We start from the raw sequence: 13,594 nt of genomic DNA, 5'->3' as shown, positions 1-13,594 counted from the left end.
AATTGAATTAAACTGCTGAAAACCCCCCCACTTGCAGGCCAACATATTTTATTGTGGGATATTTTCAAAATGGGATTCCGTACATGTATCTAAAGTCATCCCTTTAAATTTGGTGTACTTTTAAAAATATGTGTATCAGCAAACCCACTAGAATATATGGAGAGTACGGTTCAGGGCCTGGCTTCCAAAAACTTCTTAAGTCTAAGTTCATCGTTAGAACCTTTGTAGCAACATAGTCAAATCTCCTAGCTGTAGTCAAATCTCCTAGCTGTTTCGCAAAACCATCGTTCTTAACGTCGCACTTGAAAACGCTCGTAAACTAACGCTTCCTCAGACCACTTGTAGAACAGCTAAGTGTCGTTGCATGCTGACTAGACTGGGCACGCGCATGCATGTTGATTTTTGTCCACCCACACGATCAGGACACGCAGGTTGAAATATCAAAACGAACTCTGAACCAACTATATTAATTTGGGGACAGGTCAAAACGCATGTAACATTCATGGACATTTATCTAGCTAGCTAGCGTGCTATTGCTAGCTAATTGCTAGCTAATTTGGGTTATTTTATTTGACCTAAATTGCACAATGATGTGCCAAATCGGTGATTAATGTATTTTTATTGGTCATTCGAATAAGCCGCCTTAATATTTGCTGCCGTAGGTGGTAATTTCACTAGGAGCTGACCCATCTTCATTATTGTGAATTTTTTTTAAATGTTAAGGTAAGACTTGACTGGAGAAAGCTGATCAGAGAGCAGCGCTCCCTTTCTTTCGAATCAGTATTGAAACCTACTCCAACGATGCATTTAGCGACCGTTCTCTCTGCCTGGTGTTTTGGGAAACGCATGCTACGTCTTTCGGCTGTTGTAGGAAAGATGCATCGTTGGGGAAACCGGGCCCAGAATATTAAGGATCAGTGAAAGAAAGCCATGTAAATACACACCTTCGTCTCCTTTCCAACACCAATTAGTAGATTTAAAAATAGTCTGATCTTGTATATTTTTTAGGGTTAGTAAGTTATTTATGAAAAAAAATAGAATTGGTTTGGAGATCCTTAAGGTGCAAAATATATTGGTGAAACAAAGATTGTGGTTTGATTCATCCTGAAAGTTACCTTATTCAATTGTTCAATCCATGAAATATTGGAAGGTGAGAAAAGTGTACAATAGGGGTTGAACAGTAGTCCTATAAATCTACCCTAGTAATCCTCACTAATCGTGGAACTATGATGGCAACGGTCCATTCATTAGAACTGCTCCAGGTTTTAAATGGCTATGTATGGTCTGCGTAGGATAATGGAATGGTGCAAAATGTAAGGACTCTAATAAGGAAGTCAGCGACAGTATGTGGGTATAACTGACGATTGATACCAATAGTGGCAAATATTTAACACAATACAAATTGTAAAAAGTACAATGACAAGTTGCTCGACCTTATTTCATCATGCACTAAGGTGGTGAAATTTTGAGGGAAGTAAGGTCAGAATATGACGCATCTGTAGACACACCTCTGCCACACCTTAATTTCTCGAATAGCGGGTGAATAGCATGCTCATGCAATTCTCATGCTTAAGATCAAGTTCAGAATACGCGTAGAGCGTAAAGTGCATAAAAAGGGAATCGTTCCATTTAAGCATGCTTAATTCGGGTCGTAATTACACTAAAATAGATTTGAAAGTCTATGTTTGAGACAAAATATGTCACCAATTACTGTTCCAAAATGATTTGTAAAAAAATCGTGGTGCTCTAAAACATGTGCAAATTCCCATAGGAACACAGCCATTTTAAAAACGCAATGTGTCATGCCTTAATTCCTTGTTTTACCGGAATGATATAGGGTACCAGTCAAAAGTTTGGACACACCTACTCATTCCAGGGTTTTTCTTTATTTTTACTATACTCTATATTGTAGAATAATAGTGAAGACATCCAAACTATTAAATAACACATGTAATCATGTAGTAACCAAAAAAGTGTTCAACAAATCAAAATATATTTTAAATGAGATTCTTCAAAGTAGCCACCCTTTGCCTTGATGACAGCTTTGCAAACTCTTGGCATTCTCTCAACCAGCTTCATGAGGTAGTCACCTGGAATGCATTTCAATTAACAGGTGTGCCTTGTTAATATGTGGAATTTCTTTCCTTAATGCATTTGAGCCATCATTTGTGTTGTGACATGGTAGGGTTGGCATACAGAATTAGAGGTCGACCAATTAAGATTTTTCAACGCCGATACCGATTATTGGAGGACCAAAAGAAGCCGATACCGATTTATCGGCCAATTTTTATATATATATTTGTAATAATGACAATTACAACAATACTGAATGAACACTTTTATTTTAACTTAATCTAATACATCAATAACATATATTTAGTCTCAAATAATGAAACATGTTCAATTTGGTTTAAATAATGCAAAAACAATGTGTTGGAGAAGAAAGTAAAAGTGCAATATTTGCCATGTAAAAAAGCTAACGTTTAAGTTTCTTGCTCAGAACATGAAAACATATGAAAGCTGGTGGTTCCTTTTAACATGAGTCAATATTCCCAGGTAAGAAGTTTTAGGTTGTAGTTATTATAGGACTATTTCTCTCTATACCATTTGTATTTCATATACCTTTGACTATTGGATGATCTAATAGGTACTTTAGTATTGCCAGCCTAATCTCGGGAGTTGATAGGCTTGAAGTCATCAACAGCGTAATGCTTTTACGCATTATGAAGAGCTGCTGGCAAATGCAGCCGAAACTGCTGCATATACCCTGACTCTGCTTGCACAGAACACAAGAGAAGTGACACAATTTCCCTAGTTATAAGAAATTAATGTTAGCAGGCAATATTAACCAAAAATGCAGGTTTACATTTTAAGTGTGTTTTTATTTTAAGAAAGGCATTGATGTTTATGGTTAGGTACACATTGGTGCAACAACAGTGCTTTTTTCGCGAATGATCTTGTTAATTCATTGTTAATTCATCAGCCTACTTCACCGTTTGGCGAAGTAGGCTGTGATTCGATGATAAATTAACAGGCACCTCATCGATTATATGCAACACAGGACAAGCTAGATAAACTAGTAATATCATCAACTATGTGTAGTTAACTATTGATTATGCTAAGATTGATTGTTTTTTATAAGATAAGTTTAATGCTAGCTAGCAACTTACCTCCTTGCTGCACTCACTGTGGTGGTCAGTCTGCCACGCAGTCTCCTCGTGGAGTGCAATGTAATCGGCCATAATCGTGTCCAAAAATGCAGATTACCGATTGTTATGAAAACTTGAAATCGGTCCTAATTAATCGGCCATTCCTATTAATCGGTCGACCTCTAGACAGAATACAGCCCTATTTTGTAAAAGACCAAGTCCATATTAGAGCAAGAACAGCTCAATTAAGAAAAGAGAAACGGCAGTCCATCATTACTTTAAGACATGAAGGCCAGTCTCTACATGAAAGCTGAAGTCTCTACCTATCCATTGTCCGTAGCTTATGCCTGCCCATACAATAACCCCATCGCCACCATGGGGCACTCTGTTCACAACATTGTGCACTCGCCCACACAATACCATACACGTGATCTGTTGTTGTGAGGCCGGTTGGAGGTACCGCCAAATTATCTAAAATGACTTTGGAGGCGGCTTATGGTAGAGAAATGGACATTCAATTCTCTGGCAATTGCTCTGGTGGACATTCCTGCAGTCCGCATGCCAATTTCACGGTCCCTCAAAACTTAAGACACCGGTGGCATTGTGTAGTGACAAAACAGCACATTTTAGAGTGGCCTTTTACTGTCCCCAGCACAAGTATGTCTGTTTAGTGATCATGCTGTTTAATAAGCTTCTTGAAATGCCACACCTGTCAGGTGGATGGATTATCTTGGCAAAGGACAAATTCTCACTAACAGGGATGTAAATACATTTCAGCACAATTTGAGAGAAATAAGCTTTTGTTCATATGTACAATTTCTGGGATCATTTATTTCAGCTCATGAAACAATGCAACATTCCAACATGTACAGTAGCTTACTGTGTTCTGCAGGTTAACATCTAACCAGTGATGTAAAAATATCTCCAGTTTTTGAGTTGTGGTAGTTTCAAAAGTGCAACCCCCCCACCCCCACCCCTTTAAAACTGTGTTTTGACATTGAGGTGTTTATCAAAATCTTGGCAACAGGAAGCAGCTACAGCATCATTTTCAACATTAACTTTCAATGGTATTGTACTTAATTGTGTAAAAACTAATGAATGAGTCCAAAAACATGCACTGATTGAATTATTTTGATTATATACCAGAAATCACCAAAATGTGTTTGTCCTGTCTAGTATTGAATCATTGGTGACTGGAAGTTGAAAAATATCTCTTCCTTTCATTTGGGTTGCCGACCCCAGGTTTAGAAGATATAACTAAGGGAACATGGGGCTGAGGGAACATGGGGCTGAGGGAACATGGGGCTGAGGGAACATAGGGCTGAGGGAACTGAGGGAGCATAGGGCTGTGGGAACTGAGGGAGCATAGGGCTGTGGGAACTGAGGGAGCATAGGGTTGTGGGAACTGAGGGAGCATAGGGCTGTGGGAACTGAGGGAGCATAGGGCTGTGGGAACGTAGACATGGTCAGGCTACTCAGACCATAAATACGCTAGTGTACACCATACGCTGTTTTAAAACAGCTAAATGGACATATTTTCATTATCATAGGCTACTTCACAAGCACAAATATTATTCTTACTACAACATGTGTTTATATACCTATTTATAGTAGGGGTCCCCAGTATTCCACTAGTTACACTTGATAGCGATTTAGATAAGACATCAAATGTCAGGAATCAAATGATAATACATTAACCTAGGTTTTGTTTTATTCCGTAGATTTGGTTTCACCACTGTACATCAGGTAAGTAGTCTTTAATCTGTTGACATGTAAGTGATATATTCTGAGTTAAAGCTGGTAGTAACATTACATAACAGCCACTATGAACTGTAACTTACAAGGCATGTATGACAAAGTTATATAACCTATAGTTATTATTTGAGTTCTCGTACAATTGTAAGAGCTCATGACTTCACCGCACTTAATCGGGGTTGAACCATATTGTTGGTTAAGGGCTTGTAAGTAAGCATTTCACGGTAAGGTCTACACCTGTTGTATTCGGTGCATGTGACAAATACAATTTGAGCATGTGGTCTCAGTTATAATGTACGTCCAGCAGTTGCCATTTTCCTGTCCTTAATCTCCCACTATGCTGAGATAATGTAAAATGGGTATTGTTGAACAGTGGCCCAACAAAGCCATAGTGCAACGACAGGCACTATAACTCCCTGTATTCCCTAGCAGTGCATACGATTTCCTAGATAGTGAGCTCCGTTGTTAACCAAAGTCATGTTCATTTGGGCACACTGTAACAAAATGTTAGAAAACCTATTGCAATGGGGGGGGGGTAGCTTTTTTTTTGGACAAGTTCAGATAGTGCCTCCTCGTTTCCGACAGCCTTCCATTTTGTGAAAACGGACTTGAACGGTAAGGGACTACCTGGACCTGTTCGATGAGAAAAGCTTATTTTCAGATTTTTTGGGCAAAAGGCTTCAAAACCTTTGGTACCCTAATGAACATGATCTCGCTCCTCTCCTCAACCACTCTTTGTGTTCTCTGGGCAGATACAGCTTTGACGTTGGAGAGCAGGACCCTGTTCACATACGACGAGTCCTACTACGAGTACGTACCTGACAGGCTACCGTGGAATGGGGCCGGACGCCTCTGTAGCCAGCGCTCGGGGGCCTTAGCCACAGTATCCAACACCTTCGAGAACCGAGAGCTCACCACCTTCTTAAAGTCCCTGAACATAACCCACCCCGTGTGGATTGGCAGGAAAGTCATGACACACTTAAAGAGTGAGTTCAGTCACTATGCCATTGCCATATTTGACAGCTTTAAGATTTCAGCACCTTATCTGTATTTTTTATTTATTTTTTATTTCACCTTTATTTCACCTTTATTTAACCAGGTAGGCTAGTTGAGAACAAGTTCTCATTTGCAAGATAAAGCATAGCAATTAGACACATACAACAACACAGAGTTACACATGGATTAAACAAAACATACAGTCAATAATACAGTATAAAAAAAGAAAACAAAAAGTCTACATACAGTGAGTGCAAATGAGGTAAGATAAGGGAGTTAAGGCAATAAATAGGCCATGGTGGCGAAGTAATTACAATATAGCAATTAAAAACTGGTATGGTAGATATGCAGAAGATGAATGTGCAAGTAGAGATACTGGGATGCAAAGGAGCAAGAAAAATAAATAAATACAGTATGGGGATGAGGTAGATAGATGGGCTGTTTACAGATGGGCTATGTACAGTATGCTACCCACGACTGCGTGGCCACGCACGCCTCCAACTCAATCATCAAGTTTGCGGACGACACAACAGTGGTAGGCTTGATTACCAACAACGGCGAGACGGCCTACAGGGAGGAGGTGAGGGCCCTCGGAGTGTGGTGTCAGGAAAATAACCTCACACTCAACGTCAACAAAACTAAGGAGATGATTGTGGACTTCAGGAAACAGCAGAGGGAACACCCCCTATCCACATCGATGGCACAGTAGTGGAGAGGGTAGTAAGTTTTAAGTTCCTCTGCGTACACATCACAGACAAACTGAATTGGTCCACCCACACAGACAGCATCATGAAGAAGGCGCAGCAAGGACAACAACCACCCGAGCCACTGCCTGTTCACCCCGCTATCATCCAGAAGGCGAGGTCAGTACAGGTGCATCAAAGCTGGGACCGAGAGACTGAAAAACAGCTTCTATCTCAAGGCCATCAGACCACTAACATTGAGTGGCTGCTGCCAACACACTGACTCAACTCCAGCCACTTTAATGATGGGAATTGATGTAAAATATATCACTAGCCACTTTAAACAATGCTACTTAATATAATGTTTACATACCCTACATTATTCATCTCATATGTATACGTATATACTGTACTCTATATCATCTACTGCATCTTTAGGTAATACATGTATCACTAGCCACTTTAAACTATGCCACTTTGTTTACATACTCATCTCATATGTATATACTGTACTCGATACCATCTACTGCATCTTGCCTATGCCGCTCTGTACCATCACTCATTCATATATCTTTATGTACATATTCTTTATCCCTTTACACTTGTGTGTATAAGGTAGTAGTTTTGGAATTGTTAGTCAGATTACTCGTTGGTTATTACTGCATTGTCGGAACTAGAAGCACAAGCATTTCGCTACACTCGCATTAACATCTGCTAACCATGTGTATGTGACAAATACATTTGATTTGATTTGATTGTCTCACAGTAGGGTCTTTGTTAGAGGTCGACCGATTATGATTTTTTAACGCCGATACCGATTATTAGAGGACCAAAAAAAGCGGATACCGGATAATCGATTTTTATATATATATTTGTAATAATGACAATTACAACAATACTGAATGAACAATGAACACTTTTATTTTAACTTAACATAATACATCAATAAAATCAATTTAGTCTCAAATAATTAATGAAACCTTCAATTTGGTTTAAATAATGCAAAAACAAAGTGTTGGAAAAAAATGAAAAGTGCAATATGTGCCATGTAAGAAAGCTAACGTTTAAGTTCCTTGCTCAGAACACGAGAACATATGAAAGCTGGTGGTTCCTTTTAACATGAGTCTTCAATATTCCCAGGTAAGAAGTTTTAGGTTGTAGTTATTATAGGACTATTTCTCTCTATACCATTTGTATTTCATGTACCCTTGACTATTGGATGATCTAATAGGTACCTTAGTATTGCCAGCCTAATCTCGGGAGTTGATAGGCTTGAAGTCATAAACAGCGTAATGCTTTTACGCATTGTGAAGAGCTGCTGGCAAACTCAGTAAAGTGCTGTTTGAATTAATGCTTACGAGCCTGCTGCTGCCTACCACCGCTCAGTCAGACTGCTCTATCGAATCATAGACTTAATTATAATATAATAACACACAGAAATACGAGCCTTCGGTCATTAATATGGTCAAATCCGGAAACTATAATTTCGAAAACTAAACGTTTATTCTTTCAGTGAAATACGGAACCGTTACGTATTTTATCTAATGGGTGGCATCCATAAGTCTAAATATTGCTGTTACATTTCACAACCTTCAATGTTATGTCATAATTACATACAATTCTGGCAAGTTAGTTCGCAACGAGCCAGGCGGCCCAAACTGTTGCATATACCCTGACTCTGCATGCAATGAACGCAAGAGAAGTGACAAAATTTCCCTAGTTTAATATTGCCTGCTAGCATGAATTTCTTTTAACTAAATATGCAGGTTTAAAAAAATACACTTCTGTCTATTGATTTTAAGAAAGGCATTGATGTTTATGGTTAGGTACAGTCGTGCAACGATTGTGCTTTTTTCGCAAATGCGCTTTTGTTAAATCATCCCCCGTTTGGTGAAGTTGGCTGTCTTTGTTAGGAAGAAATAGTCTTCACAGAGTTCGCAACGAGCCAGGCGGCCCAAACTGCTGCATATACCCTGACTCTGTTGCACAGAACGCAAGAGAAGTGACACATTTTCCCTAGTTAAAAGAAATTCATGTTAGCAGGCAATATTAACTAAATATGCAGGTTTAAAAATATATACTTGTGTATTGATTTTAAGAAAGGCGTTGATGTTAATGGTTAGTACACATTGGTGCAACGACAGCGCTTTTTTCGAGAGTGCGCTTGTTAATTCATCACCCGTTTGGCGAAGTAGCGTGTGATTCAATGTTAAATTAACAGGCACCGCAACGATTATTTGCAACGCAGGACAAGCTAGATAAACTAGTAATATCGTCAACCATGTGTAGTTAACTAGTGATTATGTTAAGATTGATTGTTTTTTATAAGATATGTTTAATGCTAGCTAGCACCTTACCTTGGCTCCTAGCTGCACTCGCATAACAGGTAGTCAGCCTGTCACGCAGTCACTTCGTGGAATGCAATGTAATCGGCCATAATCTGTGTCCAAAAATGCAGATTACCGATTGTTGTGACATTGAAATCGGCCCTAGTTAATTGGCCATTCTGATTAATCGGTCGACCTCTAGTCTTTGTGCAGACATTTTAAATTGGACTGACGGCAGCGCCGTTGGCCTTACTATCCTGCAGTCTAGTGAATAAGTTTTTGCAACCTAAATATGACTACAATTGGAGTTGCGTAATATCGTTCCGTCCCTTTTATGTCTGTGTCCAAGTTGTATAATGAACGTGACTGTTCTCTCTCTGTCCACCACTCAAAGGTTCCACCGAGACCCTTATCCTGGAGTTTGACGGGAGATCCGACGTGAAGAACGCGCGCCTCCTGCACAAGTTCCCCGCCATGTGCGAAGTGACCGTTTGCACCCGTGTCCGCTTCGATCCGGCCTGCTACGGATTTTCCACTGTCTTCTCTTATTCCATCCAGTCATTCATTAATGAGTTCCAGCTCCGCGCCAGGCTGATCCAGGGCCAGCCCGTCCAGCTGGCTCTGTTGGTCCATGGCATGCACGGGCCCTACCAGGAGGCCTTCCACCATGATGGCTCCTGGCACTCACTGTGCGTGAGCTGGTCGCGCCACGGTGGACGCTGGGCCCTGTTTGCCAACGGCCGCCCGGTCAACCGGGGCGACAGCCTGTACAGCGCAGGTGACGTGGGCCCTGATGGCCACTTCATCCTGGGCCAGGAGCAGGACTCGTTCGGGGGCTCGTTCAAGAGTGCAGAGTCCTTCTCGGGTAGTCTCACGCAGCTGCACATTTGGGAGCGGATGTTGAACGACAGCGAAATCCACACCATGGAAAAAGAGTGCTCTCCCGCCTCATCTGGGCTGGTATTCAAGTGGAGCGCCACAGTCCTGGAAGTGGAGTCCTCCCTGAAGAGGCTCTGGGGAGACTCGCCGTGCCAAGGTAAGAACCACGTGGGCGGACATGCTTGATTTAAAGCGGACTACCCCTGGAGCTAGGCTGGGCTGTCCCAGCATTTATTCTCTCATTCTCTCTCTCCCTCTCTCTCTCTCTCTCTCTCCCTCCCTCTCTCCCTCTCTCCCTCTCTCCCTCTCTCTCCCTCTCTCCTCTTACCTGTTATGAGTTCCAGAGCCTGCATGTCTCTGTCCGGCAGCTCCCTCTTCCTTCATGAATAGGGGAGCAGATTGGCAAGTTGTAATTGGCAAACTCAGCCCAGTACTGGTTGTAAATATTTCATGTGCGTGGTAATGAATCCCACCCTTCAAAACAAACTCTCCTTTCTGACATCGTTGTCTCAGCTGCCTGGGCTCTGGTTATGTAGACCGTAGGGAATAGTGTCCCAAATGGCACCCTATTCCATACATAGTGCACTACTTTTGACCAGAGCTGGTCAAAAGTAGTGCCCTATATAGGGAATAGGGTGCCATTTGGCATGCAACAAAGGAGAACACACAGGCAGATGTTATATCTCCATATATATCAGACCCAGACGGTACAACCTCCTTCCGTTCCTTATCGGACCATTTAAGAATGTTGACTCATTCTGACATCATGTGAAACCCAGCACATTAGGAGTGCACTTGCTTTCTCTTTCTATCAGCTTTTTTTACTTCCTAAAAGCATTGCATATCCATTGCACAGCCAGAAGAGGGTGGGGCCTCCCCTCTGAGCCTAGTTCCTCTCTAGGGGACTTTAACAAACCTAACGCAAATGGCCTTATGGTTAGGGTGTCCACCCTGAGTATGGAAGGTTGTGACTGAAAAATGAGACCTGATGCGTCTCTGCTTGGCACTCAGCATTTAGGAGATAGATTGGGGGTAAGGCCCTGCGATAGACTAGTGTCCTGTTCCACGGGGTGTACATCAAGCTGCCTCACGCTACAGAAACAGGAGATAGGCACCTTCCCTATGAGCCGTTTCGACTCGCACAAGCCAAGGCTCTTGCAAGACTACTTACTTACTAATTCAATGGTAAATCTAAGCGTTGGCGGTAGAGCTATAAGTCCGGGGGTGTGTCAAATATTTTAGCTATTTTCACAGCTGGAATTATGAGTGAAATAATTGATGATGGCGCGAAAGGGCTGGATTTTGATTAATAAACAAGTTGTAGGTGTGACAAGGGCTTGGCCACTGACTGGCCAATCAACGCATTCCATGGCTTTATACTGCATGCGATTGTCTCAAGTTCTGTATGTTATTGATTGTCTTTGCGTTTTCAGCGTTTTCAACTCCAATTCAGCTGGGGGCATGGACTATTCTCGTCCTGGTCCATTGTGGATTGATATTACACTTCATTAAATAGTATAGGCCACAGTAACGAGTAATAGCAACAGTAAAAAATTGTGCTGAAATTTTGCTCATTTACATTTTTTTAAACAACTAATTGAATGTTAGTTGTTTAAATATTTTCATTCCATTTAGTTTTTTTTGGGTTGTTGAGTGCAATGTGCAGTTTATCTAGCGATAAATCAGATCAAGCCTGAACTGTGAGATGTAGTAGGGAGGTGTAGTTTCCAACAGGCCAATATTCTACATAGTTTAGCAAAGAAAACATGGTAATTAACTACAATGACCATAATCCATTGCGCACCTACTTGTCTGTTCTGAGATGGAGAAGAGACAGAAAGAACTCGCAATTGAAAGTCATAAAGAGCAGTTGTTCATGAGGTATCTCTACCTGAAAATACATGATCTAAGATTGATAGTTGGTATTCAGCAGTTTTAAAAGTATGTGTTTTTTACTTTGAAGAACTATTAAAAAAGTGATTTGTGTCAGACGGCATAGGCAACAGTTCTATAGAGATGAGATGATGACTTGGAATTAAATAATAGTCTTCAAATAGGCCTAAAGCAAATGTAATATACAAAACAATTAAAATATTTGATTAAAGTAATGTGAATACATTATGGTTAATAAGTGATAAGCAGTAATGGCAGTCATTTTATTAAAAGTTTTTCTGTAGGGGGGTGAAACTGAAACAGCACTCCTAAAAGCTTAGTACTAGTAAAATAAAAATGAACATCCAGTGTTTGCTCAATAGCCTATGTTTGGAGTGTTGGCAGTCAATATTGTTGTAATTGGCTTTAAAAGCCTAGCATACATACAGTGCCTTGCGAAAGTATTCGGCCCCCTTGAACTTTGCGACCTTTTGCCACATTTCAGGCTTCAAACATAAAGATATAAAACTGTATTTTTTTGTGAAGAATCAACAACAAGTGGGACACAATCATGAAGTGGAACGACATTTATTGGATATTTCAAACATTTTTAACAAATCAAAAACTGAAAAATTGGGCGTGCAAAATTATTCAGCCCCCTTAAGTTAATACTTTGTAGCGCCACGTTTTGCTGCGATTACAGCTGTAAGTCGCTTGGGGTATGTCTCTATCAGTTTTGCACATCGAGAGACTGACATTTTTTCCCATTCCTCCTTGCAAAACAGCTCGAACTCAGTGAGGTTGGATGGAGAGCATTTGTGAACAGCAGTTTTCAGTTCTTTCCACAGATTCTCGATTGGATTCAGGTCTGGACTTTGACTTGGCCATTCTAACACCTGGATATGTTTATTTTTGAACCATTCCATTGTAGATTTTGCTTTATGTTTTGGATCATTGTCTTGTTGGAAGACAAATCTCCGTCCCAGTCTCAAGTCTTTTGCAGACTCCATCAGGTTTTCTTCCAGAAGGGTCCTGTAATTTGGCTCCATCCATCTTCCCATCAATTTTAACCATCTTCCCTGTCCCTGCTGAAGAAAAGCAGGCCCAAACCATGATGCTGCCACCACCATGTTTGACAGTGGGGATGGTGTGTTCAGCTGTGTTGCTTTTACGCCAAACATAATGTTTTGCATTGTTGCCAAAAAGTTCAATTTTGGTTTCATCTGACCAGAGCACCTTCTTCCACATGTTTGGTGTGTCTCCCAGGTGGTTTGTGGCAAACTTTAAACAACACTTGTTATGGATATCTTTAAGAAATGGCTTTCTTCTTGCCACTCTTCCATAAAGGCCAGATTTGTGCATGGACAGAGTCTCCCACCTCAGATGTAGATCTCTGCAGTTCATCCAGAGTGATCATGGGCCTCTTGGCTGCATCTCTGATCAGTCTTCTCCTTGTATGAGCTGAAAGTTTAGAGGGACGGCCAGGTCTTGGTAGATTTGCAGTGGTCTGATACTCCTTCCATTTCAATATTATTGCTTGCACAGTGCTCATTGGGATGTTTAAAGCTTGGGAAATCTTTTTGTATCCAAATCCGGCTTTAAACTTCTTCACAACAGTATCTCGGACCTGCCTGGTGTGTTCCTTGTTCTTCATGATGCTCTCTGCGCTTTTAACGGACCTCTGAGACTATCACAGTGCAGGTGCATTTATACGGAGACTTGATTACACACAGGTGGATTGTATTTATCATCATTAGTCATTTAGGTCAACATTGGATCATTCAGAGATCCTCACTGAACTTCTGGAGAGAATTTGCTGCACTGAAAGTAAAGGGGCTGAATAATTTTGCACGCCCAATCTTTCAGTTTTTGATTTGTTAAAAAAGTTTGAAATATCCAATAAATGTCGTTCCACTTCATGATTGTGTCCCAC

The 13,594-nt window shown here is 40.8% G+C and overlaps 1 protein-coding gene across 5 annotated transcripts in view; it reads left to right on the top strand.

The window, feature by feature from the left end:
• LOC110523998 (adhesion G-protein coupled receptor D2) overlaps nucleotides 1-13,594 on the top strand; it is a 162,202-nt gene that overhangs the window by 2,179 nt on the left and 146,429 nt on the right. For all 5 annotated transcript variants that reach the window (XM_021603244.2, XM_021603243.2, XM_021603246.2 and 2 more), the window contains exons 3-5: nucleotides 4,871-4,895; nucleotides 5,657-5,890; nucleotides 9,305-9,946. In XM_021603244.2, coding sequence (XP_021458919.2) covers nucleotides 4,871-4,895; nucleotides 5,657-5,890; nucleotides 9,305-9,946 — 901 coding nt within the window. The remainder of the gene's footprint in view (nucleotides 1-4,870; nucleotides 4,896-5,656; nucleotides 5,891-9,304; nucleotides 9,947-13,594) is intronic.

The sequence above is a fragment of the Oncorhynchus mykiss genome, chromosome 5, assembly GCF_013265735.2.
Source record: "Oncorhynchus mykiss isolate Arlee chromosome 5, USDA_OmykA_1.1, whole genome shotgun sequence".
Classification (NCBI taxonomy): Eukaryota; Metazoa; Chordata; class Actinopteri; order Salmoniformes; family Salmonidae; genus Oncorhynchus; species Oncorhynchus mykiss.
This window is presented reverse-complemented; position numbering and strand designations above follow the sequence as displayed.